Source organism: Vicia villosa, linkage group LG7 (genome assembly GCF_029867415.1).
Source record: "Vicia villosa cultivar HV-30 ecotype Madison, WI linkage group LG7, Vvil1.0, whole genome shotgun sequence".
NCBI classification, from domain to species: Eukaryota; Viridiplantae; Streptophyta; class Magnoliopsida; order Fabales; family Fabaceae; genus Vicia; species Vicia villosa.
In genome coordinates this window covers 43,198,281-43,221,993 of record NC_081186.1, presented here as the reverse complement: position 1 = coordinate 43,221,993, position 23,713 = coordinate 43,198,281, and the positions used below count along the sequence as shown (strand labels likewise).

The following is a 23,713-nucleotide window of genomic DNA, read 5'->3' as shown; positions in this document are numbered from 1 at the left end:
TTTGTCACATACATCTTCTCTCTTCTTCTCTAATCTCTACTTTTTTATATTCTTTCTTTTTCACCTTCTCATTTTTACGCAAATGTTCCTTATTTTAGTTTCGTTTTTATGGCACAACTTCTTCTCTAATCTCTCAACTCTTTTGTTTTTATTCTTTTTCATCTTCACTAATCTCTCGTCTTTTCTATTTTTTTGTTTCATTATAATATTTTTTATAGTATTTTATGCTACTATTTTATGTTTATTATTTCACTTTTGACTAATTTCATTTTTATATATTAAATGAAAAGTTATTGTCAAAATATGACGAGTTTTGTTGTTATTTGATAGTGTATGAATGTCTAAATACAAAGTTATATTGTCATCTATATCTGTATGTATGACTCAATAAAATATTTGTAAAAACCGAACCAAATCAAACCACATTGGTTTGGTTCAGTTTTTTTCTAAAAATCAACCGAATCAAACCAAACCGTCCAAACCACACAACGAACACCCCTAGGTATGCAATAAAATGATTCGAAATCATCCACCCCTTTGAATTATGCAGGTTTAGAATGACAATGTTGCAAAGATAAAAAAGTTACTTTCTTTCTGGGGGTGAATAGCAACAAAGTAAAATGTTCTCAAAAAATCAAACACTTGACATAAATTTCAGGAGTTCAAAATTACAGGTATGGTAAATAGTAATAAATAGTAAATCCAATACAAATAAAAATGACTGAACTCCTCAAATCAACTACTAAAATAAGCTCTCGAAAGTTCTAATCTACATTTCACAAAAATGACTATGAATTACTAAAGGTCGTGAAATGTACATCTGAGAATCCTGAAAACCTGCTCTAATTCCACAAAAAGATAAAACAAAACACAATTATGTTACATGAAAATGACCAAATATTTAATATGGTACATTCTAATTTTACAGAATTCCTATGGCTGGCTCTCAACAGAAAACCAAAACTATGTAATGTACAATCATCCTACACCAAATTACTTTTTCTGTTCAGTCTTGGGCCGCGATCTCATGCTAGCCCGTCTTGCTACATCCCATGCCTTTGGTGGAGCATAAGCGCCAAGCTGTGTAGCAAAAAATGACTCGTAACCAGGTGAATCAAAAGCAAATCCGGTGTGCTTTGACAACTCTCGTGGGAGTTGAGATATGGCATAACTCCTTGCTTCAGTTGGCGAAAGCTGGTTCCCTATCTCCAGCAGTTGTGCCCTACCAGTGCTATCAATCTCATCTCTATGTATTTCTTGAACAATCTGATAATCATAGGGGAAGAACCATCTTTGAACCCTGTAACCAGATGAAGAAAAATGAATATAAAAGCCATTGGGGTCCCAAAAACAAGTGGCAGGAATCAACACAAAGATCACGGTTTATCAGTTTATAATGTGCATCAGCATCAACATCAATTTCACTAGGTCAGAAAAGCTACAGCAGTGAATTGATGTCATGTTACTCTCACATACATTTTAAAGATAAAATAGTTAGCCAATAGTCTCACTTAATAGTTTGTTCTATAGTTTTGTATCTTTCTCTAATCTCTATCTCAAACTATTAGACTATAACCTATAATCTAAAGATAAAATAGTATCTGAAAGCTGGGCATCCAGAACAGTAACTATGATATTTTGTTTTAAAAAAAAAAAAAGGCTTTGTAGGAATGTGAATATAAAATTTCCAATGTATAAGTAGTTTATATTTGTGTATCTTGATCTTTTGGGTTCTGTAACTAAACTCACGCAGCATCATCGGCATACTGTCGTCTCTATAAATATCACAAACTTAAAACATAAGAATCATTCAAAGCTGTTTCTCACCCTTGATAAACAAAGTCGCAGAAAAGTGCAGCAACAGGAACAAGTAGTAGTGTGAGGTAGAAATAGACAGTACTCATTAAGACATATATGACAAAATAAACATTCTCCTGCGCACAAATAAAAAATAACTTGTTGTGAATACTTTTAAAGGGCAAAGAAGTACTAAAGTTTATTTTTAAACACACTACATACATACATAAAATGATGGGGTGGGAACTCACCTGTCGGTCATAAGGAGTGGTAATCCCTGAATATATAAAAATAAAAACGAACCAAGCTAATATGCTTCCACCAACACTAATGTAGTGCCATCTTGTGATTGAATTACAAATCATAAGTAATCTCAAGTTGACTGTTACTACAACACAAGTGAAAGCCATTGTACTGACATCCCAGAGTCCAAATGTCTTTCCAGCCGAGTTTTTAGCACTTAAAGTTGATGTACTCACAAAAAAGAAGAATACTAGAGACTGGTATACAGAAAAAAAGGCCCATATAGCCACGACTTTCCATTGGAAGTAGACATTTTTTATGCCCTCCATGTATAATGCGGGATATTTCTTGGATAGAGATGCACTAACATCCTGGTAAAGGCACAAGTAAGGAATCAAAAGATGATATCCATAAATAAAGTGTATTGTAAAATTGAAGCACAAGGCAACCAGAAATCACAAATTGTTGGAGAATAGGCTACCTTGTCAAATAGTCCAACTATAATCACAGGCAGTGCCGTGAAAATAACATTATATAATGACTGATTCCAATCATCATAAAACCTTTGACCAGAGAACCCAGTTTGAAAAGTAAACCAAAACTGAGTAAGAGTAAATGTAAGATTCTTGTAAAAGAAATATAACACCACCTGCAATAAGTGAACAACTTTTCAAGTATTTTTAGAATTAAAATGCTATGCAAGTCCAAACAAACTTAACTAGTTTATAAAAACACGACACCTTGCATATTCGCAGATATGACCAGCGGCCATGAACAAGAAGCAAATCTTCAAGGTAACGGAACTGTGCAATGGCAAAATCACTAGCCATCACAGCTTGCATTCCCTCCATTCCACTTATGCCAACACCAACATGAGCAGCTTGAATCATACTTACATCATTAGCTCCATCACCAATACTAAGGGTTATTTTCTTTGCACCTTTCTTGACCATACTTGTGACCTGTAAGCAGAAATAAGAAATGCAAATTGGTGAAATTTCATAAGCCAAATAGAACCAAATGCAACTAGGCAGTTACTTCCAACACTCCTAACTTTACCATAAATTGAATCGAAGTTAGATTTCTTGAAAACTGAAACATTAACTACACGTATAAACAAGAAAAACTGTAAACGGCAACAGCTCAATAAGAAATTAAGGACACGCTGCATGAATTTTACCTGTGCTTTCTGTAGAGGAGAAACTCGGCAGCAAACAACAGCATGACAATTCAAACTAAGATTGAGCAGCATCACCCTTAAACTTGGATCCAATGCATACATTAGACACTTTCCATCAATTATAAGTGCTAACTTTGGTCCAGATACAGAGTGAAAATAGCTTTGTGCTTCCTCGAGGCTTTTCTTCAGCTCTCTTTTCACTTCTTCTTTAATAAATCGTGCAATTTCCACTTGGTCACCCTAAAAAATTGTAGAACGGTATAACTTTCATATGAGGATACACTAAAAGATGAGCAAAACATGTAATAAAAAAGTGAAGCTTACCCTATCTTCAACTTCTCTAATTGCATCAGTTTCTGAACTGATAACGAATTGCTTCATCTCATTGTTGATCAAATTGCATGCTGCGGCAAGAGGTGGTGGAAAAATTATTTAAAATGATAGCTCAACTTTTTGGGAAGAAAAAGATATCATATTTAGAAAATTAAAAACCATCCAAAAATTCCAACGGACTCACCATATGCTATGTTTATTGCTGTTTCAATCTTGTCCCCTGTCAAAACCCAAATTTTAATTCCAGCTCTTTGAAGAGTCTCTATGCATGCTGGTACTCCCTCTTGAAGCTTGTCTTCTATTGCAGTGCTACCAATTAAAATGAGATCATTTTCTATGAGTTCTGCCGCCTGTATTATTTCTAAAGGCATCAGTAATTGTAAAATTATTTATATTAACAACTTTACCATAAGCCTAAACATTATGCTCTCAAATATATTTTTGATAACTTGAGATTTCGCACATGGTTTGTAAATTTATCAACAACAAACATCAACAACCAAGTCTTATCCAACTATCAGTTTTTGAATTTATCACTGACAATTATATCTAGTTTCATACAATATGTAGTTCTAAGAAAGCAAGTGGAGTGAAAAGTATGATAAGCCTTGGAAGCTATGATACTCTAGCTTCATCAGATGGAAATAATCAAATCATAATCCAAGCAAAGGTAAATGAAAAGAAGTAGACTAAGAACCTAGATCTGGATTATGGTGCCACATTAGCCTGAGGTAAATGAAAAGAAGTAGACTAAGAACCTAGACCTGGATTATGGTGCCAATTAGCCTGAGGTAAATGAAAAGAAGTAGACTAAGAACCTATACGACATGAGTTTGTTGTTTTTCTACAATTTCATTTATTTATTTTACAATTCTTTTTGGTCGCATAAAGCAGGCCTATTAAAAAGTTACTTACCCAAGTAAAATGAAGAATTGTTGTTTTAATAGATAAAAGATAGTTTTGAACGATGTAATAAAAAACAGACTGGTGTTGAAACAGAATGTTCGCCAATTCAAGATTTAAAGGTCCGACCGGTTAATAGTTAAATATTCTTTGTTTAATGTTAAATATATAAAGTAGTGATAAACAAAAATATAACATGATGTATATAGTTTCACACCAAAAAATATTTTTCTTGATAAATATATGTTTTTCTTTTGATGTCATACTCTTAGTACTCTTAGTATATGAGTAGAGACTAACTCATTCCTGAAAAACCGACTTGTAAGATGAGAGATGCCCAAGATTTATAAACATTACATAGGTCATATCATATCTCTTAAGTGAGACTAAATCCACCCTTTCAAATCCAACACAATTAAGGTGTTAGAGGCTGCAATGAAGACAAGTCAAATATCGCAATTAGGCGACTAGTAATACAATCAGTAAGCCTTTCAAGCCATTCATCAAATAATAGGCAAATTAGTAGGGGTGGAAATAGGCTGGGTCGAGTCAGGCTTTGCCAAGCCTAAGCCTATCCTATCAAAAAAACTGAAACCTAAGTCTGGCCTGTAGCTTGTCGTAGGCTTATTTTTTAGGCCTGAGTCTGGCCTTTTCGAAGGCCTGGTTAGCCTGTTAGCCTACATAAAACCTATTTGTTTTAGACATATATAAATAAGCAATTAAAAAAATGTTTAAATAGACTAACTAACTAAAATAACTTATGAGAACAATGTTCATCAGACGTTTTCATCTTATTTTCACAAGTTCTTCAAAATAACTAAGTTTTATTAATGTATTTTAATTCAAAGTACAAAACATAACATAATGATCATAAAAAAGTATTCATATTTATTTCAATAGGCCGGCCTGATAGGCTTAAAAGGCTTTTTTTAGGGCCTGAGGCCTAACCTTTTTAACTAAATAGACTTGTAAAAAAGCCTAGGTCATTTCTATTTAAAGATAATGTGTGGCCTGCCCTGAGCCTATATAGGCTAGCCTATAGACCCCTGTTATCGGCCTGGCCTATTTCCACCCCAACAAATAAGCAATCAAAGAAGTCAATAGCGGTCTAGAGCGCCGCTATCGCGGAGGTTTGGAGCAGAGTGGATGGAGGTTGTCCACGATGGGAAGGCGTGTAGTGACATGGAATAGGATCGCGGCCGCTTCTAGGGTTTTCGCGGGTCGCGGTTTCTGAATAATTTTATTTTTTCACTTAAAAAGTCAGAAATACGCGTTATTTTAAGGGTAATTTTGGCTTTTTTGCTTTATTTTTTGTGGTAAAATTGGTTAACCTAGCTGTCCTTCCTCTTCCATATGATACGCCGTTTCAAACATGTTTCTTCTGCAGCAGTCCTTCATCCTTCTTCAACTTCATCATCTCTCTCCTCTCATCTTTCTTTTTCTTCTGGTGACAATGTCAAAGTTAGAAAGTAGTTTGCGTGTGAATGTGAGTTTATAGCACACGTGCAAAAGTTGTGCTGCCACTGAAGAAGGGATGGATGAAAATAGGTCATGATCAAAACTAGGCTCTGGATATCATACTATAAGAAATGGTATGGAGAGAGAGTGAAACGGAAAAGATAAAGTGATTATGTATTTCTCATGATTTATTTACAAAGTACAATGTCTCATATTTAGAGGGGTATAAGAGCTAAGTAATTTGGTTGAAGTTGAAGAATAATAATTAATTCATTCGGAATGAAGAATCAAGAAAATTCTAGAGTACACTCAGATTATGAAATAGCCAAGACTGCAACTATACATGATATTTTACACCAAAAAGGTGAAGCAAGTTTCTAACGTTTTAAATTTTGTACTTGGAAGAAACTGAAAACATCGTAAGCAGGATTTTTTGGCTTCTGAGTCATCATGATCTAATTCTTAATTTTTCAGTAATGATTTAATGCTTATTAATTATTGGGGGGGTCCAAGTTGCAATCGCAAAGTATGTTGATTGTTTCTAAAATAGAGCTAAATTCCTTCAATTGGAAACAAAGTTGCACCTGTAAGTGGTAAAAAATGTCTAATCATGTATTAATCCCAGTTTAATGGTTTTGCTACTGAATGGGAGTTTTAATTGTAAGGCTGTTTTAAAATAACTGGGCTTCAAAGATAGGTTATAAAGCACAAATTCATCAGAACAGCACAAGAGCTGCTTGCTAATATTAGGTTTCAGAATCCAATGGAGTTAGAATCGGACTGGAAAAAGATTTGAAAAAAAGCCATCAAAATTGACAAACAACCACAGAAAAACTATAATCAAAAGAATAGTTTCTAGTGGAATTTATCTAATTAACACTAATTATTCAAGAAAGATATAAATAAATTGATGCTAATGCACAGAAAAGCGTCCATGTATTGATAAACTGTACCTCGTCTAATTTCTTTTCACGGTCATGTAAAGAAGACTTGGCCTGGATAAACTTTTCATTCCAGCTTTCATAAACATCTGGATGCAATTCTTTGTAAGCCAGGCATAATGTACGTAGTCCAGAAGATCCAAATTGCTCCAAATACTCCCTAGTAATTTTCTTGATATCATTGTTATAATCAGCCAGTCTCTCATAGATTACATTATCAGCACCCTGTGAAAATCACATTCTTCAGAAGATCTCATCCTAGCCAAACCCAAGCAACTTGTAAATCACATGGTAAAACATTAAGAAACTATTACCTTGCAGTATAGTACAAGCCTTCCATCTGGACAACGACATACAACTGACTGACGCTTCCTTGTACTATAAACCAAGCAAAGATTACAACTTACAAGTATTGTCAGAATAGAAAGTTTAGACCTTAATACTATGTATCGGTTGGGGGAGGTTACCTATTAAACTCAAGCACATTGAGAATCTCATAGGATAAATCTTGAACTTTGCCCATCTTCTCAACATGAGATTCTCTAACATATATCATTGTAGGTGTGCGCCTGAAAGAATCTTTTAGATTAACATCAACTCAAAATAGAAAAAATCTCAAAATCAAGCAGCTCTATTGTTGGAAAACTATTAAGCGAAAAAATAAATTTAAGGCTTTTTAGTAGAGATGCACTCATGCTGCTATTACATCTCAAACAAAAGCTAAATTCATACTCACCCAATAGATCAAACGTAACCTCATTCTTGAAAGCTCAATAAATTTGTCTGTTGTTCCCAACGAGTTATGTTAGAAGGTTTACTAATCTAAAATTTTCCATTAAATACTACTAAATCAAAAGCCAGGAAATTGGCATGATTAAAAGGTTCTGTTTTCCTTTGTTTCTCTTTCTACTAATTCTCTTAGATTTTGGGCTGACCTAACTTAACCTTATAAAACTTGCTTGTAAGGTGGAGAAGGTGGACCACATAATCACATTTTCAAATCATACCTCATCCGATGTAGGACTTCTCAACACACTCTCACGCACAAGACTGGAACATGTGGAATGTGACCGGAGTGCCCCCCTGGTGGGTGGCCCAACGGATTTTTGATAGACCGTGATACCATTTTGGACATTGGGTAGGTCAGTTAAGCCTAACTCAACTCTGCAAAACCTTCTTGTAGGGTAGAGAATGTCCGCCACATATAAAAACATTTTAAAGTCATTTTTCATCCAATGTGAGACATACTGGCTAAATTCACAATATAGAGCGAACATAAACTTGAGTTCTAATTAAGGAAGTCAGTCGGTAAATGACTGACACAAGAATTATTTCATGCAATGTATTATCTAACGCATAAGAACTTGATATCACAAATCATTAATCTTCGCTGACAGTTCTAAACTACTACCACTCTAGGATAAAAATGTAGATGTCTACAGTCAATGGTCATTTATAAATGTAAAAGACATTAGACAGAATTGGAATGAACATATATAATTTATATTTGCGACTAAAAATTTGGATAAACGATCGCCATCCCTTTAAAAGGAGGAAACTGCCAATGAGTCTGCAGGTGTAGCTAAATTGGTGCCAGTCCAATTTCTCAAGACTTGGTTGGAATGTTAATGTTGGAGGTTCAATCCTTAAACATCTGCACCTTTCCCACATTCCACTACTTTACGTGTCACATTGTTACCAGGATAATTAGAAACATAATCAACAAGTTTGAACTTTGAACCTGTAGAAGAAAAAACCAAAGTTCTTTGCAGCAATAACCAAAGCAGCCTCATCAGGTGATGCAGCTTGATATTTGATCTTTTCAGGGGACTGCTCATCACCCTCTGGTAGTACAGTATGGCAAATAGCAAGACATCTGAAGAATTCCTACACACGCATATATATAAAAAGGGATATTACTTTATCTTATATAATATTTAACAACATACTAAACTATGGTACTAAATTGGGCATAATGTAATGAAATCAGGTTAGATGCTTAACCATGTACGATCCTTTTCAAAAGAGCAACAACGTGAATAAATACTTTATAAAAATTGGAGGATCTAGGTTGTGCTAAATGCATTTGAAAAATAGTCACTAAAGTATAGGACCTAATTATTACCTAGGAAGTACTTATACGACAGAGACATACATATGAAATGCACGGATACAATGATATGATATAGATGCAAGGGTTAAAATTACAGAACATGACAGAGTGACAGTACAATACACAAATAGGATAAAATAAAATCGTATACATTTATTAGAAATTGCAAATTTTATGTATCCACCCCTCTGAACATATAAACTTTATATGCAACCAGTGACAGATGAGGATGATAGACGATGTAAATATTTATTAGAAATTAGATTTTTAAGTATCCAGCTCATACACATAAACTTTATATGGAACTCGTGACAGGTGGTTACAATTGAGAGAAATCTCATAATTTCTTGGATAAATGTGAACCAATAGCTTATGTATAACATGCAATAAGCAAGCACAGATTAAGCCAACTGATTTTCCATTTTAAAATATAGATGGATGTACAGAAGAACCTTTTTACTCAGCAAGGATCAAACTTACAAACCAAAAACTCAAGACTAGGTTTAAAGATAAAATAAACTGCTACCACTAATACGAAGTAAAGCAAAATTATTTACTTTGCAGGCATCAGGATTGGGTTCGTTCCTCCAAGCTCCTCTCATAAGCCTGGCATCTTCGAAATTGAAGCCCTTCTCATGCACAGTATGGGGCGGTCTATTTTCCTGTAGAGAAATAATAAGACATAATTGTACTATTTCAAAACAGGTCATATACTTTCTTACAATACACAACAAGAGTACTACCTCAATTTTCATGCCATTGCGCTCTGCTAGTCCTCTCTCAATTTCAGTCACACCATTTCCATAGACCTCTACTCCTATTGAACACTTGAAGAACTCCATTAAGTTTCTTGTTAGGGTCCCGGTTTTGTCAGAGAAAATGTATTCCACCTATTAAATCAGTTTGTATAAACATTGAAATATGACCCCGAAAAAATACAGAAACTTCAAAACAATTTATATTTCATATTGGAACACCTAAATCCCACGTAGATTAAAGAAAAGGCTTGATTATATTAGATACGGCTCTGATACGATATTGAAAAATCAGAATGTATTATTATTTTTTTCATTCTTACTGAGTACAATGGATTCAACTCTATTTATCGAGTTGTAGTTAGGCTAAACTAACTTCCTAAAATCAAGGGAACAGTTCCTGAATTCAAGGAGCTGTTATAACTTATAACAGAAACTAACTACATGTTATAACCTATGTAGCACCGACACCTCTGAAAAAAGGTATGTCCGTGTTGGACACCTGCACCGGCACTTGTGATTACATTTAATAAATTATTCATTTTTTCAAATTATTACCGGTGTCGCCATGTCAGTGTCAAGGTCGTCTTCAGCGTGTCTGTGCTTCATAGGTTATAACAGAAACTAACAGCAAGCATTTCAGGGGTGCAAAAGCAATAAGGGAAAACAATACTTCTTTCACTATAAAAATAACTAAATCATGAGAGATTTCGAGAAGAGGTTTTGAAAGGATAGTTTCAGACACAGGGAGAACCTGGTGAAGATGTAACCGTTCGCAATTCTAAACCACTTTTATTCCGAGTTTCTTAAAAGGTCATTATTATTTCAGAAACTTTTCTTAATATTACTTTCTTTTATTTCTTTTGCGTTTGCCTTCAAACCTCCACCATTTTGTGTATATCTTATCTTGTACCTTTTCTTCCACTCTCTTCCTTTTAAATCAAGTATATTTATTTTACACCTACAAGCAAAACACATGGTATACTTACCTGTCCAAGTTCTTCATTCAGATTTGAAGTTCTGGCCAGTGCCGGTGTATTAGTTTCATTGTGGTACATTCCCAAATCCTTGTTGATAAATTGAGCTGATTGAATAAACTTTATCATCTGATACAATAACACAAATAAATTACATTTTCTCTATACAAAGACAGAGAAATTTTGGAGTGTATAAATTCAAATGACTGAGACACAAACCTCTATAGACACATAAAGTGAAATTGGGATGATTGTTGAATACAGTGTGATAAGGGTAAACATAGTCAAGATAAAAACCTGACCACAGAAGACTCAGAATTAGCAAATAAGTTAAGAGAAAAAGAATGAGCAGCGGTGGCTATTTATCTTGATAAAACAAGTACAAGTTACCAGAAATCTGTTTTTTGGATTGAACTGTGCTGAGCCCTCCTCTGATGAATCAAGATGTAAGTAAAAGTATTTTTTGTTCACGAAAATAGCACTGCAATTCACAAACTCCAATAATATCATTCACAAATATATACTACTTAAGGGATTACCTCGCTTTCTCAAAATTTCATTTATTTTTCTAATAAACCATATCATATTACTGAACTAAATATAAAAAGTGCATATTCCTTAACTTCCCATTCTGTAATTACAAAATTTTAGTTATAATAACAGGCTTGCTATTATTATATTAAGATTTTTATAAAAAATTTGACACTGATTACAATTTTTATGAATTTAATACTTATAGTAGGACTCATAATCATTACTTATTTTTAAATCTCAACTAAACAAAAAAAAAAATTCAAGTTGTGGACATGTCATGTATTGTCCATCAAAACACTGGAATTGATAAAAATAATTAAAACAATAAATCTAATTCAGAGTTCATACAAAACAAATTCCAACCCTTCCTAGCACTGCCTAAACATTAGCAACAGTTTAGAAGTGGTCCAGCAAACTCGTTATTTAGCTCACATACCTGCCTATGGCTCCAATAAAACACATCATAAAGAGTGTTGCGAAGAGAGCGAGTATGAGCTTGTCAAGTTTCCTCTCCAGTGTACTTCTTTTGGAAGGAACATTCATAGAATTCATCATTACCTGCAATGTCATTCAGAATACCTGTAATACACTTTTAACAATTACAGAAGAAAAACGTGCTGCCACAACAAAGCGAAAGATATCAATATAAAATCCTAAAGTGAAATAGCAAAACTTGAATTGCTTTCCCAAATTAAATTTTTATCATCTCTGAAGTGCATCAAATAATTCTAAATGATCCTTCAATAAAGTTATCCAACTACATCGCGAAAAATGATCAATGAAAGTCACATAGTACCGATATCCTAAATTAGAAGGCACGCAGCTAGGATCCCCAAATTTCAGAATGCACAATATCAAGTGAAGACCAGAATCTTTTATTGGTGCTACTAGAAAAAGACACCCGAACATGTGTGCCAAGATCGCACAGCTCATAATAAAGAGTCTTTAAATGTGAAAGTTGGGGAACCAGTAATTTGTGCCTAAGAACCATTAGAAAGAGTGACGTTGTGAGGTATTTTAGGAGGTGATAACTTAAAGATAAGAGAGGTATTAACAACTACAAGATCAGAAGCACCAGAACCTAAAAACCTTGATCCCCCGTAGATAGATAGATAGGTAAACCGTAGAATTGCCGAAATGAAACAGGGTGGTTAGTGATGAAACATGTTGGACATCCATCAAACCATGAACCAAATAATAAAAAGTGTAAGCAATCATAAAAAAATGTTCCAACAGGCAACAACATCAAGAGACACGTAGTGGCAGATTCACCCAACACACAAAAACACATTGACCAGAGATCCAAATACTGAACCAGCAGACCTTGTGATGTGATGATCCCAGTGACAAAAGACCAAAATCACAGCAACAATGAGCCTCTAGAGGCATTCACACCGAAAAAACAACAATAAAAAACTATTAGAAAGTAGTAACAAAATACTATTTAACTGTAGAAATTAACTTTTATTGATAAAATATTCTGTTTACAACAGGAACATAATTTAACACATGGTAGAGCATGAATAATTCATAAATAAACTAATGAAAGAGATAGTAGAATATTACAAGACAATTCCTCTCCAAGATAGCATAAATCACAAATACTACCTCCGTTCCAAATTATAAGACGTTTTGCGCAATTCACACGAATTAAGAAATGTAATTATTACTTTATGTGAAAGTGAAATGATGTATAACTTTACAAAAATGTCCTTCGATAATTACATTGGAAAACGAAATTGAATGAATATGAAAAAGAAAGAGTAATAAATGATAGAAGTTATATTGGGAAAAATTGTATTAATGTTGCATTAGAATTGTAAAGTGACTTATAATTTAGGACAAATTTTTTCTCCAAAGTGTTCTTATAATTTGGGACGGAATGAGTATATGTGATTAATTAGCATAACCACCATTCTTAATATGTGTGATTTAGTCAATTTTTGTTATCATTCAGGATGGAGTAATAGCATAACAAGTCCAAAACAACGGAGCCATGTCACTAGTAACATTTTAACAATCAACACATTACAAGAGTTAATAACTATCTTGACTAAACGTAGACCAAGGGCTAGAAAATTGTGGAGGTAGTAACCTTGGATGTCATTTATAACAACATACCTTTGTTTCTTGTCCTGTAAAAATAACAACACCAACAATATACTCCGTATTTCTGAGACTGCATCCCTGAAAATGCAGAGATTCAATAAATTAATGCTTGTTCAATATCATAAACTAAGTAAACAAATCAGAAGCATCTATTGATGATATAGCACAGGAGAATACAATGTCAAAAACAATCTCACCAAAGAAAAAACACTCAACTAATCTGTCAAATGCAACAATTATGGCTAGCTTATGAATAACAGACAAAGCTACAACATGATATCACAAACAGCATAGGGAAGGGAAAAAACACGGCATACTCGCAAAAGAATCTGGTTTGGGCTTAATGGAAGTGTCTGCTTTTGAATCAAAAGATTTCCAGTAAATGTATACAAGGAATTGTTCGGTTGTTCACATTGAATTTCACCTGCAAATAACAACAAGAATTCTTGTCAGAACTTACAATAGATGAATTTATCCTTGGAACCGACACTCATCACCCTAATAATAAAAGAGTATTGAATAGACTACGGAATAATATGTTCTGAAAAAAATAAAAATGAACCGCAATCATTTTGAAGAGCCATTCAAAATTTCAATTACAGCTAGTCGCAAATTAGGAGTTTCGATCAAGAAAATACAACGAATTTAGACATAATTAACAAGACAAGTAAATAATTCAAAATTTTATGAGCATTGAGTTACTACTCCCACTGTCCCAACTTATAAGTCATTTTGCAAAAAAAAAAAAAATTGTCTCAAATTATAAGTCACTTTACAATCTCAATACAATATTAATAACATTTTTCCTAATATACCCTCTACCATTTATTACTCTTTCTTCTTATTGTTTTAATTTCTCTTTCTTCTGTAATTAATGAAGGACGATATTGTAAAGTCAAATATAATTTATCTTTCCCATACAACATTAATTGTGTTTCTTAATTTGTGTGAAATGACCAAAACGTCTTATAATTTGCGGCGGAGGTAGTATTTTAATCATTGTGAATACTCCATCTAACTGGAGAATCTTTACGGGCATGTTTGTTTTAGCTTTAAAAAAAATGGATTTTTTCTTTGTATTTTCAAAAAATGAATTTTATAAAACCGTTTTTCAAAATATTAAGTTTTTTTATATTTGTTTTTTCTGAATTAAAATACTAATTTTAACATCTTGTAACATAAATATATATTATTGAAGATCAAAACAAACGAAATCGCAATTTTTTCAAAAAGTTATACTTCAAAAATGATTTTTACGGAAACCTATTTGAAATAGCTTTAAAATTAAGTGAATTTTTGAAATTTTGAAATCCAAAAAAAGTTTCAATAAAATGATGAAATATCTAAAATAACATTTTAAGAATAACTATTCAAACCAAATTTTCATTTGAAGCTTCTATGAAAAGTTTATTTGTAAATTTTTTTTTACACAAAATTATGCTACACTATAAAAATCATTTTTAAAAAAGTCAAAACAAACGAACTATACATCTAATGATAAATGATAATCAATTACACAATTTTACATGACTTATACGCAACCTGAATCCACTGCTGATCCGACACTGAAGAATGGTGAATGTAAACATGAACATGAACATTTAAATGCACAAATAAGAAAGGACATTATAAATTTGTAGAACTTTTAGGGAAGGGTAATAGACAGGAAAAATGGAGTAAATTAACAAGGAAAATCCAACAGTATGAAAGATTCTGTATGTCTCTGTAGTCGCATTAAATTGAAATCAGAATTATATCTCAAAGAAACTAGAATGTAGTCAATCCATAGTAACTAACATGCACAGTGGACTGATAAAATTGAATTCATGTACTCATTACTCAGATACATTAGCCAAAACTATGATAATGTCGCGAAAAATTCCCTACACTAAAAATGTTTAAAACAAAATACATTAAAGGATGCATGGTTTGATGGTGTATGTATCCTAGAACTTACACAGCAAGTAAATAATTGCAATAAGGGACATCATAATTAAAATACAAACCTTTAAACTCGGATGCCTTCTCTGGGGTCAGGTAATCCCAGGTCTTTTCCAATGCTTTCCTAATCTTTAAATTGGTCTCCCCGTCCAAATTAGCAGTCTGTCACCCAAACTCAACATTGATAAACGGCATATACTGATAAAGAACATCAAGAAAACACTTTTACTAGATTGAAGCATATTAACAAACAAATAAATAAACAAACCTCAATGTAGCAGACACCATCTGCATTCGTACTGGCCAAGAAAAGTAAATCTGCAGGAAAGAATCCATCCTGCTTAACCTGCAACAAAATCATTTTTTCACTATCCCAAGAGATACCTACGTGCCTAATCATACTGTTCAAGAAAATATGTGAACAAATATATTAAAGGAATAGATTAAGTCTAACTAACAGCAAGCTCATGATAGCTTACAGTAGGCCTAATGCATTATAGTGGCACCTTATAACTGACTGTAACTAACTGTCGAACAGTTGTAACCACCCTATCAACCTGATGAACACGTCAGTCCCTGGCCTAGACCTAAGATCAATAAATAGATCTCAGTTGTAATAATCATTCAATCAAATACCATAATATTTCGCATAGATTCCAAGAGAATCATTAGCAACATTGAAAATTCTAACATGGTATCAGTTGAGCCTTGCAATGATCCTGTTTGATATCGTCTGAAAATTCCGACGCAGTGCTCACAGTCACGTCATCATCGGCGCCATCACTGACACTGCATTCTTCATCTTCGAGCACTTCATTTTCCGTTATATATGAGAAGCTTGGCGCTTAAAACTACCTCTTGCGGTGTCAACAAGTCATCGAGTGATGAAAGCTCACAAGCTCTATCATTACCTTGTTAACCCTAAGATTCCTGCGAAGTTTGCAACGATTACAGATGCAGAATCAAACTCAATCTCCAATGAATTCGAAGTCTAGGAGCGACAGGATCAACCCCTTGCTTGGCTTCTATCTACAATCAACAATCCAAAAATTTGGCAATGATGCTTCCATTCGTTTCCATCACTTCAAAAGGGATTACATGTCACTTGCATTTTTTATTCAAAGTTCCCAAGGTAATTCCTATAACTCTCCTTGGTACCACACAAACTCCATCCACGAGTAGTTACCAAAATCTATCCATGCCTTAGCAAGTCAATTCATGCCCCATGCCCTGACCTTATAGCTCTTGCCAGTGCTTTGGTCCTATATCTCGTGCATTCCTCAACCACCAACTTTTTCCATGCCAAACTACCCTAGTATCTCTCAATTTCCTATGATACCTTCCATACATGGTGCATCTCAATTTAGGTCACAGCCAATGATGGTTATCTCTGACTCTATAAGTTCAGTGAATTGGTACCCTGATTCAGGTGCAGCTCCATGTCACCTTCAATGCTCACAACATCCTACGATTATCACCTTTTGAAGGTCATGATAGGGATTATCATTAGCAATGGCCAAAGTTTTATGTCCTTTCTACTGGTTCTACAAAATTTAATTTTTCTTTAGTTGTGGTCCGCCCCTAGTCACCTTAATTGCGGCACTTTGGCTTGCCTCATTGCAGCCTCCAACACCTTCATTGTGTTGGCTTTGAAGGGGTGGATTTAGTCTCACATTGCTTAGAGATATCATTTGTGTTGTGTTTATAAGTGGGGGCAATCTTCACCTTACAAACTGGTTTTGTATGGATGAGTTAGGCCCAACCCAAATTCTAAGAGTGAGCTATATTGAGCGAGAACTCTAACAAAATATAACAAGAGCTCTGCACTGAGGTTTTTACAAGAAATGGAAGAATCCTTAAGAATAAGATATTTGACCAATCAAGTTCTGATGACAACAAGAGCTCTGCACCGAGGTTTTTACAAGAAATGGAAGAATCCTTAAGAATGAGATAGTTGACCAATCAAGTTCTGATGACAGCATGTGGGTGGTTATTATATATGTGTAAGTGTTATATGATGTTATATATGATTTTCCATGTAACAAACATGATTAGGGAAATAATCTGAGGAGCTAAACAAAAACAAAGGTATAGGAGCAAACTATTAAGAAAGTTATAACAATATGATAGGGTGGAGAAAAATACAAAATTATAGAAATCATTGCAAATTAATGTTATATGTAGGAGAATCCAGCGAGATATGAATTTATTCTCCCTAAATTTATTTTATCTTATTTAGTATTCTTTGCTTTTATTCCGGAAAATCAGAGTAGAATGAAGTAGCATTTTGCAGTCTTGTTTGCTTTTAGTCTTAAAACACTTAGTAGTATCGATGAGGGGTATATTTAAAAAACAATAATAAATGCATCTAGTAATTTGAAGTGAGACTAATATTTAGGGACAAAAAACATTTCCAAAGGAGACTTTTATTTAGGGATAGAGGCAGTAATATGTAAATAAACAGAAAGAAAATTATTAATACGTATAACTAAATTTAGAATATTGGTCATCTCGCTTTCTGCTATTCTGAACTAGCAGATTTGGATTCCGACACTCTACGCCACTAATTGAGAATAACAATATCGAATATAATAGGGTCCTAACATATTTTGAACATATGTTAAGAGGATTGCAGCCACCAAGGACATGATAACCAACATCTAATGAAAGTTCATAAGCATAGGATTAATGATCATTAATAATGCCCTTCTTTTGAGGTTGTAAATTCTAGTTAGGAGCATATACAAGACAAAATTAAATCTAGCACAGAAACATATAGAACACTGCAAACTCACCTTGATAATATCTCCGACCTGCAGCTTTTTCCAGGGTATAGATGCCCACTTTTGATCTTGTAAAACATCTATCATATTATTGTTTATGGACATGTCATTTTGAAAACGTTTCTGTCGTAAGAAATTTAAGGGGATAACATATTAATAAGAAGGATATACAGTGAAATCCACTATAATAAATCAATTTATGAGAAAGCCTCAGTAATTTGCAATAATGATGTCATCAAAATAAACATACATCTCTGCATGCATAAACCCCTTACATATATGGAGGTCATAATCACATTTTGAAACGAAACAAGAATAAAGTTTCACAAACTTGGAAGCATTGTGTGATAAATGCTTACACCTATATACATATCAATTCAGCATTCTACTATAAAATCCTTAATTGGAATTCCTATATTATGTTGACTTGAAATTGGAATCCCCTACTCTCAAAAGCTTAAGTAAAACATACCAAAAGAAAGCAATGTTCAAAGAGAGTGAATAATATTCTTACCCAGTCCTCAAAAGCTTCCTTAATAAGAGAAACGAGAAGCACCAAAGATAGAGGAAGCACATTAGTTATTGGAGAGACAGGACTACAACATCAAAAATTATGTAATTAGACTCTAAATACTTTCAAAATAGATAAAACATCAACATATGAAAAAGTATATACTACTGATGGTGACTTTTGCATTAATTAATTAAAGCATGGCAAAATGATACTGGCAGTTTGACTAGAAGCTCATGAATCACAATTAAGCTTGCATATTGCAAACAATCCTTGAAATACAATATTTTCTAGCATTTACATACCTAATTGGGGTGGTTGACAAAATTGAGATTGTGAGGAAGTAGAGATTAGCCACCCGTCTGAACTGCATGACAAAGAGGAATTTCTATCATCTGAGAAAACATAAAAAACCTGATAATGTGGCCAAGGATAGACCCCATCATTTAAAAACAAGCATGATTTACTTTCAATAAACAATAAAAATATGGACAAAACTCAAAAGCTTGGAGAAACTTACCTGTTCAAATAATCCTTTAGGCAGAAAGGTGAAAAAATTGTATTTTGTAGTCGATATTGAATTCCCCTGAAATAATGGATAGTAACTAATCAAATCCAATCTGATCACAAGACATGCGCATGAGAAATACACAATATAATCTCACACGTGAAAAGAAATCCACTGTTTATGAGGGATTAGTTGAACCCTCAACTCTATTTATGCAAACAAACCAACTCATTGTATTCATAAAAACATGAAGCAAATAACTCCAAGATTTGTACATGCATTGCTGAAACCAACTTTTAGTCTTTTACAAACACTGAAAACAGGAAATGATTAAAAACAAGGTGGCAATTCGTAATTAAACATGAACACAGAAAATGTTGAGTTTTCACAACAGACACAATATTATTGATACAATAATGTTATTATGAGAAAAAATTTAGACATTCTACCAAACCCCTCATAGTAAGACTTACTAAATTTAATGGCTGGTACAATTATATACACCGTAAAAGTTGCAGGAGACGGTCAGAGTATTAGGGGCTGTAATTGAACCAATACCATTTGAAACTAAAAAGGAGAGCCATGCCTCACCTGGACAAAGTCCGGCTAAAATGCACTCAAGACAAAGATAGAGTCATACTTCATCTGAAGGAGAGAAGCAAAACACATCAAAGAACTGCCGGGAAGAAGAAAAAAAGGAAACTTGTGGCCAAGAGGCTTGGATCTGACTCGAGACTAAGGAAAACAATTGTGGCAAATTGATAGTAGTAACCTAAAAGCAAAACATGGACCTATACACTAGAAGAAAGCCTGAGCATACAAAATCAATAATATAAATACACATCCCTTTCTATGGTTGCAAGACTCCAATCATTCACTGAGATGAAGGCGGTATGGTGGGTTAGGTTTAATGGAATGGATGATAGAATATAAAAGCAAATATTTAAGACAGTATTCACAAAAGGACATAAAAGATGATAGTGGAAGAAAATATATGATTTTGGAGGAGAAAAAGTGAGCACAGCAAACAGGAAGACCAGAATAGTAGAGATGATGACATCATAACAAAGTCCCAAACTTCCAATTTAAAGGAACTCCGGAGTGGAGCAGTGACAGGAAAGGTAGCAAGAGAAGCACTATTTTGATACCATGCTGAAAATAGAAGGATTTAGGCATAGAAAGAGGACGAAAACTTTGAAAGAGTGATAATGTATTGGGAACTATATAAAACTAACCCCTGTTTATACTAATTTAGACTCATAATCCTAATTAATTAACTCATGAAACAAATCAAAATCCTAACTCTTATTTATTCAAATTCAATTCCTAGTGATAAATGTTGAAACAATTAAAAAAAAAAAGTATTTAGATTAAGAGTCCCACATTGGATAATATATGGCCTAAACATATGTTTATATGTGGGGGCAATCTTCACTTTTACAAACAGGTTTTGTCAAGTTGTGTTGAGGTCACCAGAGATTTTAAGATGGTATCAGTCAGATTCAAGATCCGTTGGGTCATCTGCTATCAGATTTCTGTTATCGGATCACCCATCATTTATATCCATGCGCCAAACCCAAGGGTTTGTTAAAAGTCTCGTATTCTCATTTTAAAAGATGGTTTTGTAAGGTTGAGTTACGCTCAATCACAATACTTAAGATGGTATTGAAGTCTGGTTCAAGATTCGTTGGCCACCTACTATCAAGTTTCCATTAAGTGGTCTCCCATCATTTATATTCCCGCACCAAGCCTAATAGTGTTGCCGTGAGGGGATATGTTAAAAGTCTCACATTGAACAATATATAGTTTGACCATATTTTTATAAGTTAAGCCAAACCCAATATATAGTTTGACCATATTTTTATATAGTTTGACCATATTTTGTTTGGTCACCTGCGATCGAATTATCACTATTGGGTCATCCACCATTTATATCGACACATCAAGCCTAATAGTGATGGGCGTGAGAGTGAGGGTTAGGAGTCTCACATCGGATAATATATGGTCGGGACATATGTTTATAAGTGGAAGCAATCTTCACCTTACAAGCCAGTTTTGTAATGTTGTGTTAGGCCGAACTGCAATTCTAAGATAGTACCAAGGTCTGGTTCAGACTATGTCAAGCCATCTGCTGCTATCAGGTTTTCGTTATCGAACCACCCACCATTTGTATTCGCGCATCAAGCCTAATACTGATAGGCGTGAGGGGGTGTTAAGAGTCTTGCATTGAACAATATAAAGTTATTAATAGTGGCCTGGAGCGGCACTATCCTGGGATGTTGTCCTGGCGCCACAACCCTCCGCTACAAAGGAGCGGTGCGTATCTCACTTTGAGATTCGCTGCCGCGATATGTGGGAAAGCAGGTCACAGGAGCGGAGCGCTTCCCGGACCAGGAAGATTTTGACCCGTTTTTGAAATTTTTTGGTGCGAAAAGATTTTTGCCCTAAATACCCGGACCATACTAATTTCTATTTATTATATTTGGCTTCAAATCCAAGTTTATTGTGGAACCAAAAAAGCATTCCTAGAGCAATCCTGCAATCCTCACGAACTACCCTAGTTCAATAGATAAATCTAGTAGAAAGAGCACACCAATTTATTTAGAGATTACATTACAAAGTTCAAAAATATCTTCTACACACAGTTTGAAGACAGAACCACTTGCTTAATCCAAAGATTTTTCAACTCACCACAGCATAACTCACCCTGGATCTTTAATCTTCAATATAATAAACTTCAGTTTAATCAATAAACTAACCACTAACTAAACCTGCATCTTAAAATCAATAAGCTTACTAAAACACTAAAATATCCTAAACCTCCACATTAGTTTACATTATTCAAAACTTCAACACACAGTTCATCTTCAACCATTTCGAAGATCAATCACAACTCCACTTTGCTTAATCCACAGAAATATCAACTCAACGAAGCAGAACTCAGAACTCGCCCTAGATCTCTAATCTACTAATCTAATATCATTAAACTAACTACTAAAACTGCTTATATAAGAATTAACGAAGTTAACTAAAACACTAAAATATCATTAACCTTTACATAAATGAGAAAAAAACATCAATTAACATCAAAATCAAACGATAATAAGAAAATTAAGAAGCAATCAGTGAAGCGAACCTTGAATCGAACAATAAGATTGGATTCACGATCGTTACAGAAAATGGTGCGATAAGACGGAGCCTGAGGCTGGACTCGTCCGAGTCGAACCGATTGAGAGGGAACGCGATGGCTCATCATGGAACTCGATCGAGAAGAGAGAGAAGATTGAATCCCATCCCATCCCTTCATGATCCCCAAAATTTCAGTATTTCATGCGATCGATTCTCTCTTCAATTTTTTCAACAATTATTCTCTGTTGATCGATTCTTCTCTCTTTGAAATAACGAACAAAAATCTCAGGCGCAAACGCTACTTCGATTGGTGTTCGTTTCAACGTTGAACCTGAAAGAAAACCCACGATTTCAACTTCAACCCCCTAATTTCTGGTATGCCGATTTTGCCCTTGTCATAATACTATTTTCGATTTTTCTTTCTTTTTGGAAAACCCGCGTTCGTGTTATTAGCAGCACGCTAAATTCCCTCCGTCTACGTGTTATGCTAAATTCTCTCCGTAGCGTGCGTGCATTATTATATACTATATTTCATGATTTTTATTTATTGGTAGCTCCACCCACTCTTCGCTAGAAGCAAAATGTTACTACTAATTAGTTTTGTTTATGAATGTGTTATTTTTGGTAGGAAATATGAATGAAAATAAAACTATTGCAACATAAAAACTCTGCTATCGTAACAGTTACTTAAAAAAATAATTTTTTTGGAAAAGTTACGTAAAAAAACTTTGATTTATAAGCATAGATTTAATACTTTTTAAGAAACAGGGGTGGATGCACGGATAAATTTTTATTGAATTAATATTAAAAAGGCTAAATTACCTCTAGGGTACTTTAATTATTTAAATGTAACAATTTGGTCCTGTTATTTTTGCTTCATAATGGTCCTTTACGTTACCTAACATTGTCAACGTTGCCCTTGGTCAAAGGTTCCGTCCCAAAAATGATGATTTATCATTAACGGTGTTGAGCTGTCAGTTAACGTGTGCTGACTATGAATATATCTTATTGTTTCTTTAATTTATGAAAAAAAATTCCTACAAATCGTGAACCCTAACCTTGCTGGGTTTACATTTCATTCCCAAAATCGTGAACCTTAATTTTTCTCCTCTCCGTCAATGGCCAGATTCGGTAGCAGCGCAACAAATCGTAGAGCTGAGAACTCAATTTCGTTAATATCGAGTGCGTCTCAATCTGGAATTGAACCGTTATGTTTGTGTGGATCCAAAGTAGCGATAAGATCAGTTAAGAAGAAAGGAAGAGACTTGGGGAAGCTATTTTGGGGATGCAGATACTTTAAGGTATGTATGTTGTGAATAGGTTGGATATGATATTTGATTCTTATGTGTCTGAGTTGGGTTTACTCTTGTTGATTTTGTTATCAGAGTGAAGATGATAATCCTGGTTGCAATTTTTTCTGTGGTATGAAAATCAACATAGTGATGAAGGCAAACAAGAGATACAACACACTGCATTATCAAGGTGTTCTAAATGTGAC

At 34.0% G+C, this 23,713-nt stretch overlaps 1 protein-coding gene across 1 annotated transcript; it reads right to left on the bottom strand.

Annotated features, from left to right (window-relative positions):
- Window positions 1-774: 774 nt before the first annotated feature.
- Window positions 775-22,687, bottom strand: LOC131620483 (phospholipid-transporting ATPase 3-like). The gene is made up of 27 exons (XM_058891569.1): window positions 22,223-22,687; window positions 19,099-19,164; window positions 18,884-18,945; window positions 18,582-18,663; window positions 18,080-18,190; window positions 15,553-15,630; window positions 15,350-15,446; window positions 13,661-13,767; window positions 13,356-13,421; window positions 11,671-11,792; window positions 11,091-11,181; window positions 10,920-10,997; window positions 10,713-10,829; window positions 9,712-9,858; window positions 9,526-9,630; window positions 8,597-8,742; window positions 7,323-7,424; window positions 7,170-7,233; window positions 6,868-7,080; window positions 3,738-3,903; window positions 3,545-3,624; window positions 3,221-3,460; window positions 2,781-3,002; window positions 2,522-2,689; window positions 2,049-2,411; window positions 1,828-1,934; window positions 775-1,300 (listed from the first exon to the last, which is right to left on the bottom strand). The coding sequence occupies exons 1-27, from the start codon at window positions 22,391-22,393 to the stop codon at window positions 994-996; spliced, it is 3,678 nt and encodes a 1,225-aa protein (XP_058747552.1). The 5' UTR covers window positions 22,394-22,687; the 3' UTR covers window positions 775-993.
- Window positions 22,688-23,713: the final 1,026 nt, after the last annotated feature.

What these genes read in the sequence shown, in the direction of transcription:
- LOC131620483 (XM_058891569.1), bottom strand. Translation starts at nt 22,393, where the DNA reads ATGAAGGGATGGGATGGGATTCAATCTTCTCTCTCTTCTCGATCGAGT. An exon ending in AGGAAGCTTTTGAGGACTGG is followed by an intron (nt 18,191 to 18,581) that starts GTAAGAATATTA and finishes TTCTTACGACAG; the next exon opens with AAACGTTTTCAAAATGACAT. An exon ending in AATGTGCTTGAGTTTAATAG is followed by an intron (nt 7,234 to 7,322) that starts GTAACCTCCCCC and finishes CTTGGTTTATAG; the next exon opens with TACAAGGAAGCGTCAGTCAG.